Genomic DNA, 15283 nt, shown 5'->3' on the forward strand with positions numbered 1-15283 from the left:
ATGACCGGTAAAGTATACTAAATTTTTTTAATCCACCTAATGATGCCTTTCTCATATTACTCATCCAATCATAAATATTACTGTGAAATTCTCAAAACAACTGGTCATTGAATAGAAACCAGAAAGTTTGCTCGAACGTAATCTAGCAAAGTATACGAATCAAAACACCCTATAGTTCCGGAACTGGAAATGTTATCCACAACGAGTTCAGAGATTCTGTATGAATCTGTAAGACTATACTTCCGAAACCAAATTTCGAGGACCGAAAGCAAAAAACATGACCTACAAATTGGACCTTTTTTGAAATTAATTACCTAGACCTAGACATTCTACTAAACCTAAGTTCGAAAAAATCGGCCAAACCATCACTGAGAAAACAGTCTGAGTTTCATTTTGGAATATTTAAACGCTTTTTTTATGCTTCCGGAAACGGAAATCGGAACCAGAATAGCCGGCACTAGTTTGATAGGCCGTCTACGAACAATGACTAACGGTTGGAATAGTCGAGCTCAGTTTAGATTTTTTTTGCGTTTTTGCATCGCCGCTTAAAGTGACGCTATACATCTATTAACACTCTTCACCCTGTAATTCCGGAAACGGAAGTTTTATTACAATGAAATTTTACAGCTTTGTATGGGATCATAAAACCTTTAATTTGAACATAAGTTTGTGAAAATCGATCACACTATATTTGAGGAAAGTGAATAAGTGAGTAAGACAATGTGAACTATTAGTGGCTAATCAAGTTACTATGCCTACAAACAGTGTTGGTGATTGCCGAAAATTTGACAGAAGCTGCTCGATAATTATCTATATTGTATACAATATTTTCAATCCGGTATCGCGAGGGAATTTTTCTACATTTCTTCGCTCCACTTCATACCCTGAGTATTTCACGGCCCTTAAAAAATACAGCCTGATAATGATTGGTGCTGTGTGGAATTTACCAAGAGAGAATCGCAAGTTGACAATTATCGTAGAAAATCAAATCGATGATTCAAAACACTTTTATGGAGCATTCACATACATTTTCATATACACAACTTATACAAAGGTTATATGCACATAGTAAGAATAAGCGGCAATAGTAAAACGATTCTATCGCAATTATCCACTGCCCATACAGAATCGGATCGCGAAACTAGAATAAGCGACCGTTTGTTGCTTCAGAGAGAATCCGCACAGCAGTGAGCTAACTCGTTATGCTCCGACGAGTCATCGAGGGCTCTCGCACTGGTATCCACTCTATGTTAAATGAACCATGCCGATTTTTTGTTGCTGCGATGATATCCGTCTCTCTTTGATGGCACTGATTGAATCGTGTGAAGAGTTGCTAGTGAGCATTCTTTGATACGATAAAAGCCATCCTTGTGATGTGATGTGATGTGAAGTGAAGCCACCATCAGTTCAAGGACTTGCCAGTGGATGCGGGTAGACTTACAGTAGCCCCGATATGACTCATCCATTCACCTTCTTACTATAGCTGTTACCGAAAAGCGAACAAAAAGGGTTGGGCGGATATGTAAGTAGAGTCACTTACTCGTATTCCGCGGGAATAAAAGATGCTCTTCCAACCATAATATCCAGTGCATGGATGAAGCATATCGCTATACATGCTTGAACCCGCCTGATGGTTTGTTTAAGAAGGGCGCGTCAGACTCATTTCAAACCTTCAGAAGGAAACAAGTTTCCCTCAAGTGACTTGGGTTGGCTATCCACAATCCCTCGTCCAGTCATCAATTCGTCCGATGCCCTGATGTTCCCTTCCCTTTACGCCCCGTGCAAAATGTTTTATATTGATAAATACAACGAAACATAGTGTAATGAAATTAATATAACATAAAATGATATAATAGATTACAAAATAATATAATATAACATAATATAATATAATATATTTTAATTTAATATAATAAAATACAATGTTATATAATATAATATAATATAATATATTATAAAACAATATATAAAATAACAGTTAATGTAGAGTGTCAGTTATGCTCTTCTATCTTCGCAATACTGCAGGAAGTAGAATATTTCTCTTCTAATAACAATTATATCCACATCTATAAAAATAATATATGTTATTATTATTGATGACAAATTTATAATAATAATAATAAATATTATAATGAAAATAATAATAAAAAAACAATATAATATAGTACAATGAAATATATAATAAATAATAGAATGAATAAAATGATATGTTGCGATATGCTATGATATTATATTACTTGAATTTATATGTCATTTCTCATCCTCTCATTCTGCCATCAACGCATTCCCTGGACCAATTGTCACCACAGACACACGTGTAGACATGAAACAGGAACCAGTGAGGATCAAGCTCACCTTGTGACGACCTTGGTAGTTAGTTAAAAGATTACTTTAAAAATGATAACTTACAAGGAAAACAAATTTATATTTTGCGCAGAGGTACGTAGTACTACTCATAATAAACCCTATAATATAATATAATATAACATAATGCAATACAATATAACATAATATAATAAAATACAATATAATATAATATAATATAATATAATATAATATAATAAAATATAATATAACATAATACAATATAATATGATATAATGCAATGCAGTAAAATACCATACAACATAGTATATCATAACATGAAATAGTTTAAGACGATAATATATGAAACAATATGCTATGATACAATATAACAGTTAATGTCGCAGTGTAAGTTACGCTCTTCTTCTAATAATAATAATAATAGATGATGTAATAAACCACAGAATTATATGTTGTAATATACTATGATAAACATTGCACTTTAGGATGGGCTTCAACCTACAAGCCATTTCGCACCCTCTCATTCTGCTACTAACGCAGAAGGCGATAGCACCCAGTCGACGCCGTTCTATTGACCAAATGTCATCATAGACGCTCGGGGAGGCATGAGATAGGGACTTGTGAGGACTTAGTTATCTCACCATTTGACGACCTGATACGATAAAAGCCATCCTTGCCTACAAACTAATGAATTTTGCAACCTTGAAGAATTTATGTGTCAGTTTGATGGGATTTGCACTTGTTTTTGCCATAGCTAGTGAAAAAATGCTCATGAAATTGAAAAACTTCCACTCTTGTTCCGAAACCGGAAGTCGAATCCGAATGAAACGTTTAAAAAACAATTAAATGATTCCAAGACCTAAGCAATTTTCGAGAAAATGTATATAGTTAAAATTTAAATTATTTATTTATTAGCCATTTTCGAGAAAATATATATATGTCAAAATTAAAGGAAATAGTACTAGATGGCCAGAAAATGCCATGAAGATTAGTACTGAGCAAAATAATTTAGCAAGATTTTGCAAATGGAAAAGATGTCCTGCACTGGATACCGCACTTGCATACTCAGGATTAAAACTATGAACGTGAGCACACTTCGGAAGCATGTCCGCCTATGCTGATGATGATGGTGTCAGTTAGTTAATGATGATGAAGTCTAGATCCATTGTTCTCTGTTGTATGAACAGAATGATTGACCGACAATAGTCCGAAACCGGCACGAGTGCTCCGAAGCGGCCTAGGTAGGCTAAATTGGGAATGGTTATGAAGTCGGTTCTTTGGGTTTATCTCGGTATACTTTTCATAGACTTGACGTGTTGTTATTGAAACAAAATTTTGTTAGTTGAAAAATAAATCGGTTTTATTTGTTTTAGACAAACTGACAGTTGAATCTATAAATATCATTGTTAAAATAGAAAACAGTATTTTATATTAACATGTAATATCATTAGGGCTGGGAAAACCACCGATCACTGCTGATTTTAAGTGATCTTTACCAAGGAATAAATTATCATTACGAAATCAGAACTGATCTGACCTCTAAATGATTTTGTTTTTTGTATGATCATGATCATGTCAAGTCGAGATCAGTGAAGATGTAAATTCTAAAAAAAACATCTGATTTGATCGGAAATGATTGATGTAGAAAAACGTTTTTAATCAGCAAAAGTGCCCGGAGGGGCGAGTAAATTAGATAAATTATTAACTTGACCTAAAATGAGTATTGAAAGATGATGCCTTCAAACGGTTCAACTGAAGTTATGCACTGATAATTTTAGTCAATTTATATGAGCTTGGGTGCTTCAACCGCACAGAACACGCCATTCAATCGCAGCGTGTTCTGTGTGTTTGAAACCCTTCGCTCCTGTTACTTTTATAAATTAAATTCATGTCAAAAAGCGTATTATTGCTAATGCATGAACATCATCATCGGTATCAAACAGCTGATAGTAAAACAGTCTGCTGGAAGTAAATCAATGATCGAATTTGAAGCATAAAATTTTTGCGCATACCAGAAAGATTACGAGATGATCATTCATTAACATTTTCTAATTTGTCACCAAATCTTGTTCATCTTAACTTTATCACAACACCACTGTTAAATAAACACTTGTTATGGAATCATAAATTTCTCAAATCGAATGAACACAATTTCTAGACCGCTACAAAGAAGATTTTTCTGTTGTTGCATCGTCACTCCCAATGACAAATTTAAATTTTTATACTCAGGGTTGAAGAAGTCAGTAAACTCGAAAAAAGTCTGCGGAGCCCAAGTTTTCTTCAAAGAATGATGTAAGGAATTGGTATAGTGAACAAAAAACAAAGACCGCGGCAATTTCAAAAGTCTGTAAATTTTCGCAAACGTCTACAAAAAACGTGATTTTCTTAAGCCTACAACTGAAACATGTGCAGCTTATTTTATAAATCTGCTGATTTACAAACAAATCTGCAGGTCTGGCATCTCTGATCCAGACACGGAAGATGACTCGATGAAATTAAATAGAATCATGATAATCCCACATGGCACTTCATTTGAATTTAAATTTATTAATATCTGCTCGTCCATCTGTTCGACAAATAATCAACAAATTTTGCAAACTAGAAGAGCTTGAATAGTTTCAAAATGTTTGCTCCTTTTTACATCGTGAACACATAAGAACATCCTTTTTACATAAGAACACACCCTTAAAATTGAAGGTTTTAATACTCATCACTCAGTTTTTCCGGAACCAGAAGTCGAAGCCGAAGTATGGGACTATATGATAAAAAAAAGCAAAAAAACGGTCCCTTCCCCTTGACATATCTAACTTCTTGCTTAAATTCCTCATTATGCAATCCAAAATAAGTGAGTACATATTTACTTAAATTTATAATTACTTGCACTCACTCTTCAAAAAAAAAAAAATACTAAAGACACAAGAATCATCAGTTAGATGCATTATATCTTATTTGTGGGCGCCTCCCGAAACGAAATCCTGGGTACGGGCCTGCCGTTAATGTCTTTTTATGGCCAAAACCAAAAACATACAGACCTCTGTAAAACTTTTATCTATCTGCAGGGTGAAAATGGCTAGAAAATTCGGAGCATTTTCCGAGTCTCATCAAAATGCTAATTCAATTTATAAACAGAATGATGTTAGTTTTGTAAAGTTTTCTAAGTTTTCCACAGAACAAGATCAATTTTTCAATGAACTGAAGAAAATCCGCTTTGGTTTGAATGTGTGTAATAATTGTGAAAGATCACAAAAACACTCTTTTTTCTGAGCTATTTTTATTAAGACTCGAGAAATCCTTCGATTTTTTTAGCCATCTTTGTCCTGCAGATAGATAAAAGTTTTGCAAAGGTCTGTATGTATTTGCTTTTGACAAATTTTTCAAAATTTTCATCGAAAATTTCATAAAACAACCCGCGCGAATGGTACTTGGACGATGACCTTAAATGCAAAAAAGATGTTTTTAACAATATAACTACAGTCACTAAATTTTATTGTCGATGAACATAGCATTTTCCAGGCATTGCACTACAGTTGATTTTTTTTAAATATTTCATAATTGCAGGAGATGAGTCGAACTTGTTAAAATGATTTTCACAAATTCTTTATCATGTACCGACAATGGATTTTTATCCGTGTGACATCCGGCGATCTTGAGACTTCTTCTCGTCAATATTAAAGAGTTATGTCTATCTTTTCTTATCTGATACGATTTTCTGAAACAACGAAAACTTTTAAAATTTAGTAAACATGAATCTGTTTTCCGTCAATTCATTCAATTCATAATAAACCAACATGATTAAAATTCTCTCGTTAATTTATCGGCCCTTCTGTCCCGGGTAAGTGGAATGCACAAGCCTCGTAATGAATACAAATTACCCCTGCCATTTATCATAGCAGCACTTACGTGGCTGTGAAACTACCCTGAAGGCTCCGAAGACGATTTAGCGACAACCGAAATTACTTAAACCTGTTGTAAGGTTGTCGCATGGTACTCAAATCGATTGCGGGACGGTATCATCAGCTGACCAAAGCAACAAAAAATCGTTAACATTTCAGAATGTAAATCATAATTGTTGGTCATGTGCTGAACGGCACCCGATACCTTAACTTCAGACGAAGTGATTATTAGCGGAACCTTCCCCTCATAAATTAAAGCCAATTTTTTTTTTATTATTTACTACTTATTTCGGTAATCGTGATATTGATGAAGATCGAACGACCTGCGTACAGTATCAGTAATGTGATGCTGCCAATAAGATGTCATTAATTGGTTTATGATGCAGAGATCCGAAGAAGACTTAGCATGCTGTAGGGCACTAGCTTGAGTCACACAAACGTCTAACGCAATGTTAATTCATTTAAAAAACTGCACCTCAACAATATGACAAGTTCTACTCATCTTCTGTGAGTCTTCAATTTTCGCCTTTCTATCATCATTGAGTGCACAATTCGCTAGGTATTATTGGATTAATGTCAAGTTTATAAAAACCTGTTTATCCTGTTGAGAGACGCTCTGAGTAATTGAGAATACTTCAGCGGTTTAATGCGTGTTGGGTTGGGAAATGGAATTTCACTTTTCTGAAGAAAAATAGAGTTTTCCAAATTTTCATAGTTTCAGTTGTCTGCTTGTAAAATAGCCCTACTGTGATAATTATCTTTTGAATACGGCATGGTCTGATATCACTACGCTAGTCTCAGTATACAATTGAGTCAAACCCTATTGTTTTCTCCTGTGCCGTTATCGTGTAATAAAATATGATCACTTTAGCACGTGGCACGTGTTGCGCAAAATATATGGACCAGTCGGGGTACATCAATAATATCGGGTTAAGGATGAAATGATGGCTCATCATTTTCACTTGTTATTCAGAAATTCTTTCTTCACGCAACTAACGCTACTTGAAACGTATAAAAGTGGGAGTCATCCGAATCCCGATCAGTTAGTTAGCTGTTACAACTCGCAAGCGCGTGCTTCAAATAGATCGCTGGTGTTCAGTAGAAGAAGTAGTGAATTCAAAATGAGAACGGTATAAATGTTTAGTCTCTATTAAATATTAAAAAAATCGAATGAACCGTTTTTATTCTCAGATAGTTGTATTCTTTGCGCTGCTGATCGCTGCATTCGCCGCTCCTGTGGATGATTCGAGAAGTGCACAGATCTTGAAATACGATAGTGAAAATATCGGAATTGATGGATATCGCTTCGAGTAAGTGTCGTATCTCTAGATCTTTAGTGGTAGTAAATTGATAGTTCGGTGGAAAAAGGAAGTACGTGCTGAAGATCGACATTTTAACATTGATAGATAACTAATGTTGATTGGAATTACTTTATTAGATCGAAACAAGTTTGGAATCATTTTTAACAGTGCAAAGAAATCTTAAAGGATTGCTATTATTTACGCCATTTTCCTGTTGATTTAAAAACTTTCTTAATTGCATTGTGCAATATATCTAAGATTGGGTTTTCTCACAGCAGCATACACTTGATTTGTAGACACGTTAAGAGAAGGATACTTCTTCATTTTTTTCTGTTTCCGTCTCATGCACTGCACAACCTGTCAAATTGAAGGAATAAACCGCATCCGCATTCAATTATTTTTTAGATTCCGAAGCAGGTCGGATGGTACCGAATAGAAAATAACGAGTGATTTTGTCAACAGCACAATATACAAGAATTTACCCTAAGCTACCCTAAGCTACTCGCTCTGAACTCGATCACGTTCCCTTGTTTACCGAAATTGCGTATATTTACACACTTCTCATATACACCCAATTTAAAATGTCAAGTATTCCTTGACTCCGCTGTGTTAGAATCTTTTCCGTGCATATGAGTTACAGCACAATTTCAAGAAGAGAGGTAATTACTCAGCTCTGTTCTGAGATTTGTTGTTCTCTTTGTCACGTTTGGCTCTGTGCGAACTTGTATGTACTCCTTCAGGAGAGACTTCAGTGGCTGATGCTTATGGCAGTTGAAAACAAATTGCTGTCTCAGTTGCAACGTCGAAGCGGTTTTACTGATGAATTTATTGACAGATTCGCTCGATGTGCGGAACGCTGAATTCTTCTACTGTATCGATGATACAAAATAAGTTCAATAAAAATTCCCATCCAAGCGTATATCGTTCTATCATTGTATTGAAAAACACAAGTAAAGTCCTCAATCTTTAGTTTTCACTTACAATCTTTAGTTTTCACGAGACGCCACTGGTCTCCGTGATGCGTTCAGCAATGAAGAGTGTTGGGAAAATCATGATAAAAAAAGTTCGTTTCATTATCACTCGTGTAAAAATCAGTTCAAGAGTTTCTAAAAAAGCTCTGTCACTGCAAAAATCACTTCCGAGATTTTCATTCATGAAACAAGTGTCCACAAAACTCTGTAAACCTCGTAGTTTACAAGTGATTTTTATGTGTTAGCCAAACTTGATGACCCGGGTTGGCGGTTCAATGTGCACTGGTCTTACAAACCAGTTGTCGTATGTTCGAGCCCCGACTTGGAAGGATTCGTAGTGTCAGTAGGATCGTAGCACCAACCATGCAATGGTTCTGTACACTCTGAATCGGCTGCGAAGTCTGTTGAAACAGAAGGTCAAATTCCACTACAGGAATGTAATACCAAGGTTTTGAAAACTTGATGACGAATTTCCACTCACAGATTATTCACACTATTACACTTTAGTTCGACACCGAAGAGATTCGTGTAAGATTTAATTATTATATTTTCATCAATAAAAAAAAATAAATTCGCAACTGAGAAGTAATAACTGCGATATTGTCAATGCACGTAGAGTGGTTAATATCAACAATATTTTTTCCACACTGTAAATAGTGATTATAGCGATGAAAGGCTGTTTCATCGCTAGCTGGAAGATTACACTGCACTATTTAGATTTAATTCATCAAAACGCTATTTAACATGATTTTGATTTATACAAGTAACGGGAGCGCAGCACTGTGCATGTCTCGAACACACAATAGGCACAGCGTTTGAACTGGCGTAGTGATACGTAATATTTTTTAATCGGCTTCATCGGCTTTGAATTTGAAGCAGTTTATTCAGAGGCGAATTTTATAAACAATTGCAAGGTGTCCCGATGGGTAATCCTCTGTCCCCGTTTTTATGCGAACTGTTCATGGCAAATTGTCCCGGGTTGGCGGTTGAATGCATAGGGCACTGGTCTTACAAACCAGTTGTCGTATGTTCGAGCCCCGACTTGGAAGGATTCGTAGTGTCAGTAAGATCGTAGCACCATCCATGCAATGGTTTTGTACACTCTGAATCGGCTGCGAAGTCTGTTGAAACAGAAGGTCAAATTCCACAACAGGAATGTAATACCAAGGCTTTTTGTCATGGCAAATCTTGAGGAAAGCTTCGAAAAACAGGGATTATTACCTAATCGCTGGTGATCTCCATATATTGATGATATTTTCTGCATCATCAAACGTGATTGTTTAACAAATTTTTTGGAAATTGGAAACAACCTTCATTAAAACATTAAATTCGCTTATGAAACAGAAAAAGAGAATAGTTTACCTTTCATAGACATTCTTATCGTAAGGGAAGCAAAAAACCTATCTTTTGAAATATATAGGAAGCCGACCAATACGGATAGAATCATACCAAATACTTTGAATCACTCCCACCAGCATAAACAGGCGGCTTTTCATCATATGATTCGTAGAATGCTCACATTGCCCCTCAGACAAGATGCTGCAATTAAAGAGAAAAAATTCATCTTCGATTTTGGAAAGCTCATAGGTTATCCAGAGCGATCAATTCAAACAATCTTCGATAAAAATTAAGATTATTGAAAAAACAATCACTTACGACATTGACCAAACCAACAGAAAATTTAAAGAGAATTTCAGTAGATTTCAACCCAGATATTGCACATTCGCTCAAATCCAAACTAAAAAAGTTGGGTTTGGATGTAGTTTTCAGTAGTAAGAACTTTCAATTGAAATCTGTATTAGGATCGACAAAAAATCATATATAAAATTTGAGAAAATCCGGAATATATAAAAACTCGTGTTCTCATTGCGAGCAACAAAAAAATGGACAGACGAAAAGGACTTTGGAAACTCGGTTTAAAGAGCACATTGCAAAAATAGCGAAAGCTTCTAAAAAAAGAGCGTTTTGAAATACCAGTATCTGGTCGTTCACTATTACGTTAGTATCATAACGAAATAGGTTTTTTCATAGTGGAATCCTAAGGAACCTATGATTTCTTTCTTTAAGACGGTTTAGTTTTCATGCTACTAACCGCTGAAAATACAAATTTTCACAATTAATTTTTTGTATGTGACATCAGTTTCAGTGAGAATGAACTTTTCTTCAGTGAGTTTTCTGATGATTCTGATGATTTCGTTTTTGACTGAAAATCGCTTGCGAAAAATTTCAGTCATGATTTTCTCCCAATACTGGAAGATATTCTGTTGATAGACTTGCAGAAATGCTCTTGGATTTAGATAATTTTAACAACGAGTACATATATTGACCGTACCATGCTCATTTCAACTGTTTGATAGAATTTGAAGAACAATTCGTGCATTGCACTTCTAGTTGCCATGCTAGTACGATTACAAGATCGTTTAAGAGATCACACGGTGAACCCGCAGATCACAAAATTACAATTTTGCAAATGTTGTTTCACGCCCTGGTTGTTTCAACTAAAATGTTGTTGATGTTATTTACGTGGTGGTCGTTTTATGTAAGTGAAAGTATGCAGAAGAATATAACAGTTAATTGTAAAACAAGTTTTCCATGTGTTAAATTGATATTCCTACAGTATAAATGTTTTAATTTGTATCTGTAGCATTAGGTTTACCAGCGAGCCATTCTGCAAGTGAAGGAAAAATTTCCTAATTTACTGTGACCATTTTTCTGGCGAGTTCCCTTTTGAGAATTGTAATCTTTTGGTGCATTTATATATCCTTTGTGAGTTTAGTGATAAATATATAAGGTAAAATTTCGTTGTTCAAGCAGTGAACGAATAGCTGCCCCCCGAAGAGGGTAACAGTAAAAAATATTTATTGCAATTGGCGTCTTAAGTTCAAATAACTGAATGATTGGTTGAAACAACTGAGACATTTTTTTGCTTTCATGCATACAAGTAACTGGGATTATGTCTTTGCTTAATTGCACGAGTGACACCTCATTGAAACGATTCATTGTTCGCTCAAGGTGTTTGGCATTGCTCAACTGAAATGTTTCATTACTTGTTTGTGGTGCGTGTCTTTATTGGGTGTCGTTGCTAAGCTGCCAGCACGATAAATAAAAAATGACAGATTAGTTAAAACAACAGTCGATTAGTTGTACCAAATTTTAACCAATCAAAACCAGAAAAACAACTAATATTTTAGTTGTTTTGCGATCGCAGGCTTTTCCGTGCACTAACGCCTAATATATGAAAATTATTATTTACTTTTCAATCTAATTCTTGCCGATAAGCCTTTGAAAATAGCAGTATTTTGCATTGATTAATTATGCAAATGATGCGCATGCACAGAAGAATTTCTGAGAAATTATGCTTCTGCAAAAATAAATCAAAGACTTCAACAATTTTCAGAAAAAAAAAACACCCAATAAGGAAGACAGGACTAATGCGTAATTTTGGTGCCAAACTAATGGAATTTTCTACGCACTTTCTGTTGAAAAATATTTAAATTTTATTTAAAACTCCTTCTCAGAAACCATACTTATTACATAATTCGTGCAAAAAATATACGTGGTTCGAAAAACCAGATTTATTCCTTATTTTTACGTTTCGTCTTTGACTCATCAGTGCAGAGCAGTTCAAATTGAACTGCTTAGTGCTAAACTCGGCAGTTCAATTTGAACCGCTAAGCAGACGTAAAGTTTCTGCTACTTACAGAACACTTTTTGTTTTGCAACGAAGTGCAATGTCTTTTCTGACGTGCCGAACGAAAACGTGTTTTCGACTTTTCTGGCCGATGCAGGTATGGTCATTTAGGGGTTAGCCAAATTTTGTGCTAGGGCACATAACCGTTTTCATTATTTTTACGTTTCGTCTTTGACTCATCAGTGCAGAGCAGTTCAAATTGAACTGCTTAGTGCTAAACTCGGCAGTTCAATTTGAACCGCTAAGCAGACGTAAAGTTTCTGCTACTTACAGAACACTTTTTGTTTTGCAACGAAGTGCAATGTCTTTTCTGACGTGCCGAACGAAAACGTGTTTTCGACTTTTCTGGCCGATGCAGGTATGGTCATTTAGGGGTTAGCCAAATTTTGTGCTAGGGCACATAACCGTTTTCATTATTTTTACGTTTCGTCTTTGACTCATCAGTGCAGAGCAGTTCAAATTGAACTGCTTAGTGCTAAACTCGGCAGTTCAATTTGAACCGCTAAGCAGACGTAAAGTTTCTGCTACTTACAGAACACTTTTTGTTTTGCAACGAAGTGCAATGTCTTTTCTGACGTGCCGAACGAAAACGTGTTTTCGACTTTTCTGGCCGATGCAGGTATGGTCATTTAGGGGTTAGCCAAATTTTGTGCTAGGGCACTTCGTTGCAAAACAAAAAGTGTTCTGTAAGTGGCAGAAACTTTACGTCTGCTTAGCGGTTCAAATTGAACTGCCGAGTTTAGCACTAAGCAGTTCAATTTGAACTGCTCTGCACTGATGAGTCAAAGACGAAACGTAAAAATAATGAAAACGGTTATGTGCCCTAGCACAAAATTTGGCTAACCCCTAAATGACAGATTTATTCGCTTCAATTAGGTTAGGAGTGGCAGTGAGTGGCATATGAATAATAACGCTGCGTCGAAGACACACGAATCTATTTTTTACTAGCACTCAATTTACAAAAAAGTAACATGAAAATTCTTCTTGTAGATACAGCAGAGAAAATGCTTTAATGCTTTTATTTATTTCACTTTCTAAAAACATTATCCATTACCCGCTATTGAAAATTGGCACTGTATAAAAAGTTCGATTTCTGGTCAACCAAACGGGCTTAAGCACTTACAACTATTTAAAATTTCAATACGTCTATCTATTTCAAATCGATTTCAATACGATATTGAGACAAATGTATGATTCAACGAAATGGCCCTCTTGATGGAATTTTTTTGCTGTTAATTAATTTTCGGTGAAATATCGTGCTTTAATTCAAAACTTCATTTCAAACCTTTCCCACCAAACTGCTCTCAAAACCGCTTCAATTTGTAGTTCATGTTAGTTGATGGCCAGCTTTGCCTGTACCGGTCTCCAGTTCCCGGACCCGGAAGTCAAAAATGAAACGTGTTTTAGTTCCGTATGAGTTATATGAGAATAGTATCATTACATCACTAAGCGGGATTTTTGCCATTGCGCTAATGAGTTGCGTTTTTGATAAGAAGTTGTAAAAATTCTAAATCTTTATCAATTAAAAATGCGTAGAAGAGTGAAAGAGGAAAAATGGCTGATTTCAATTTAACAAAAACACAGGTATATACATAATAACGTTCCAGAAAATCAAATCCGTTATTTGAATCTTGTGTAAACGTTGTTAGAAAGTACACACATCAAATAGACAAACCTTACATCCAGACCATTACAAGGTGTCATAATCAGATCAACTCAGGCTAAACGAAGCGTACTTGCCCGCATAATAAACTTCTTACTCAAGCAAGCAAAATTCCTTTTGTGGAATTTGGCCTTTCTGTTTCAACAGACTTCGCAGCTGATTCATAGCGTACATAGTACTACGATTTGACACTAAAAATCCTTCCTGGTCGGGGCTCGAACATACGATAATTCACTGTTAAGACCAGCGCCTTATGCACTGAACCGTCTACCCGGACCTTACGTAACCAGTCCTAAATGAATTAATAATTTCAAAGCTAAACAAGCATCTGGTGGATGATGATAGCATCGCTGACGAATCATCGTATAACAAATTAAGATAAGTTCAATAAAAGAATCTCTCATTTTGCTATGTGAAACGTTATAGATTGAAAATGTTAATCTATTGCTATTGTAGTGATTATTATTATTGTTGTTATTGTCGACAACATGTTTTCTATTGATGCGATCTAGGAATATTTCTCCAAAGAGTAGATTTAACACCCTGTACCCCAGCTTTAGCTTTTGAAATTTTTATTAGAAAAACGCATTCTCATAAAATATTCGTTCAATTTTTTCTTAATAGTTGTTTTTCAACAGCAATATAGTATAACTCCGCACAAAAATTTAGCTAATATCTAACTAAAATTTTATTAAGCTTATGATCGATTTTCTCTATTTAGTGCTACCAATTTGTTATCATACTCCATCATTGTGCCATCTTGATTTTTACTCATTTATTTTGTATCAACAGATTTGAAACCAGCGATGGTACCGCACGGCAGGAACAGGCGGAACTTCGCAATGCAGGAACCGACACGGAATCGATAGTGGTTCGTGGTTCGTACTCTTACATTGGCCCGGACGGAACTCAGTACGTGATAAGCTACGTGGCTGACGAGAACGGTTTCCAACCGGAGGGCGCCCACATACCTAAGTGAGGACAAAATGTGGATACTGCTTTTTTACCGCCGAATGTCGAGTTTGTAACAGTGACTGATGTTGAGTTTAGTTTTATTTGAACACTTAGATGCGTTTGTTTTGAACACGAAATAAACTGTTTGCGAATTATACTCTGATTTGTTTGATTTTTAAACCGTTACACATTCCTCTAAGTGAATCATTCATTCGTTATGGATTCTATCATGTTCATAGGATGAACAGAAGAGACATTCACGAATTCTAGGTGACGATGACAGCGCATAGATACTTTAACTACACACGATGAAACGTGGACTCATGAGCTTGCAAATACCTTCAATCAGTCCAAACACGCGTGCTATGCACAGTGTGTGCAATGTGCAAATGTGCAAAGTCTACTACGATAAAAGTTCATTTCAACAACTTTATTCCCCTAAGAGATAGAAAAATGATGTCTTCTACAAAGTTTTGGAACTTCTA

At 35.5% G+C, this 15283-nt stretch overlaps 1 protein-coding gene across 1 annotated transcript; it reads left to right on the forward strand.

The window, feature by feature from the left end:
* The first annotated feature begins 7196 nt into the window (after nt 1–7196).
* Nucleotides 7197–14955, forward strand: LOC131436297 (flexible cuticle protein 12-like). Its single transcript, XM_058604947.1, has 3 exons — nt 7197–7348; nt 7410–7528; nt 14637–14955. Exons 1-3 carry the CDS (start codon nt 7340–7342, stop codon nt 14821–14823), a joined length of 315 nt encoding a protein of 104 aa, XP_058460930.1. The 5' UTR covers nt 7197–7339; the 3' UTR covers nt 14824–14955.
* The last annotated feature ends 328 nt before the right edge of the window (nt 14956–15283 follow it).

This window comes from Malaya genurostris, chromosome 3, assembly GCF_030247185.1.
Source record: "Malaya genurostris strain Urasoe2022 chromosome 3, Malgen_1.1, whole genome shotgun sequence".
Classification (NCBI taxonomy): domain Eukaryota; kingdom Metazoa; phylum Arthropoda; class Insecta; order Diptera; family Culicidae; genus Malaya; species Malaya genurostris.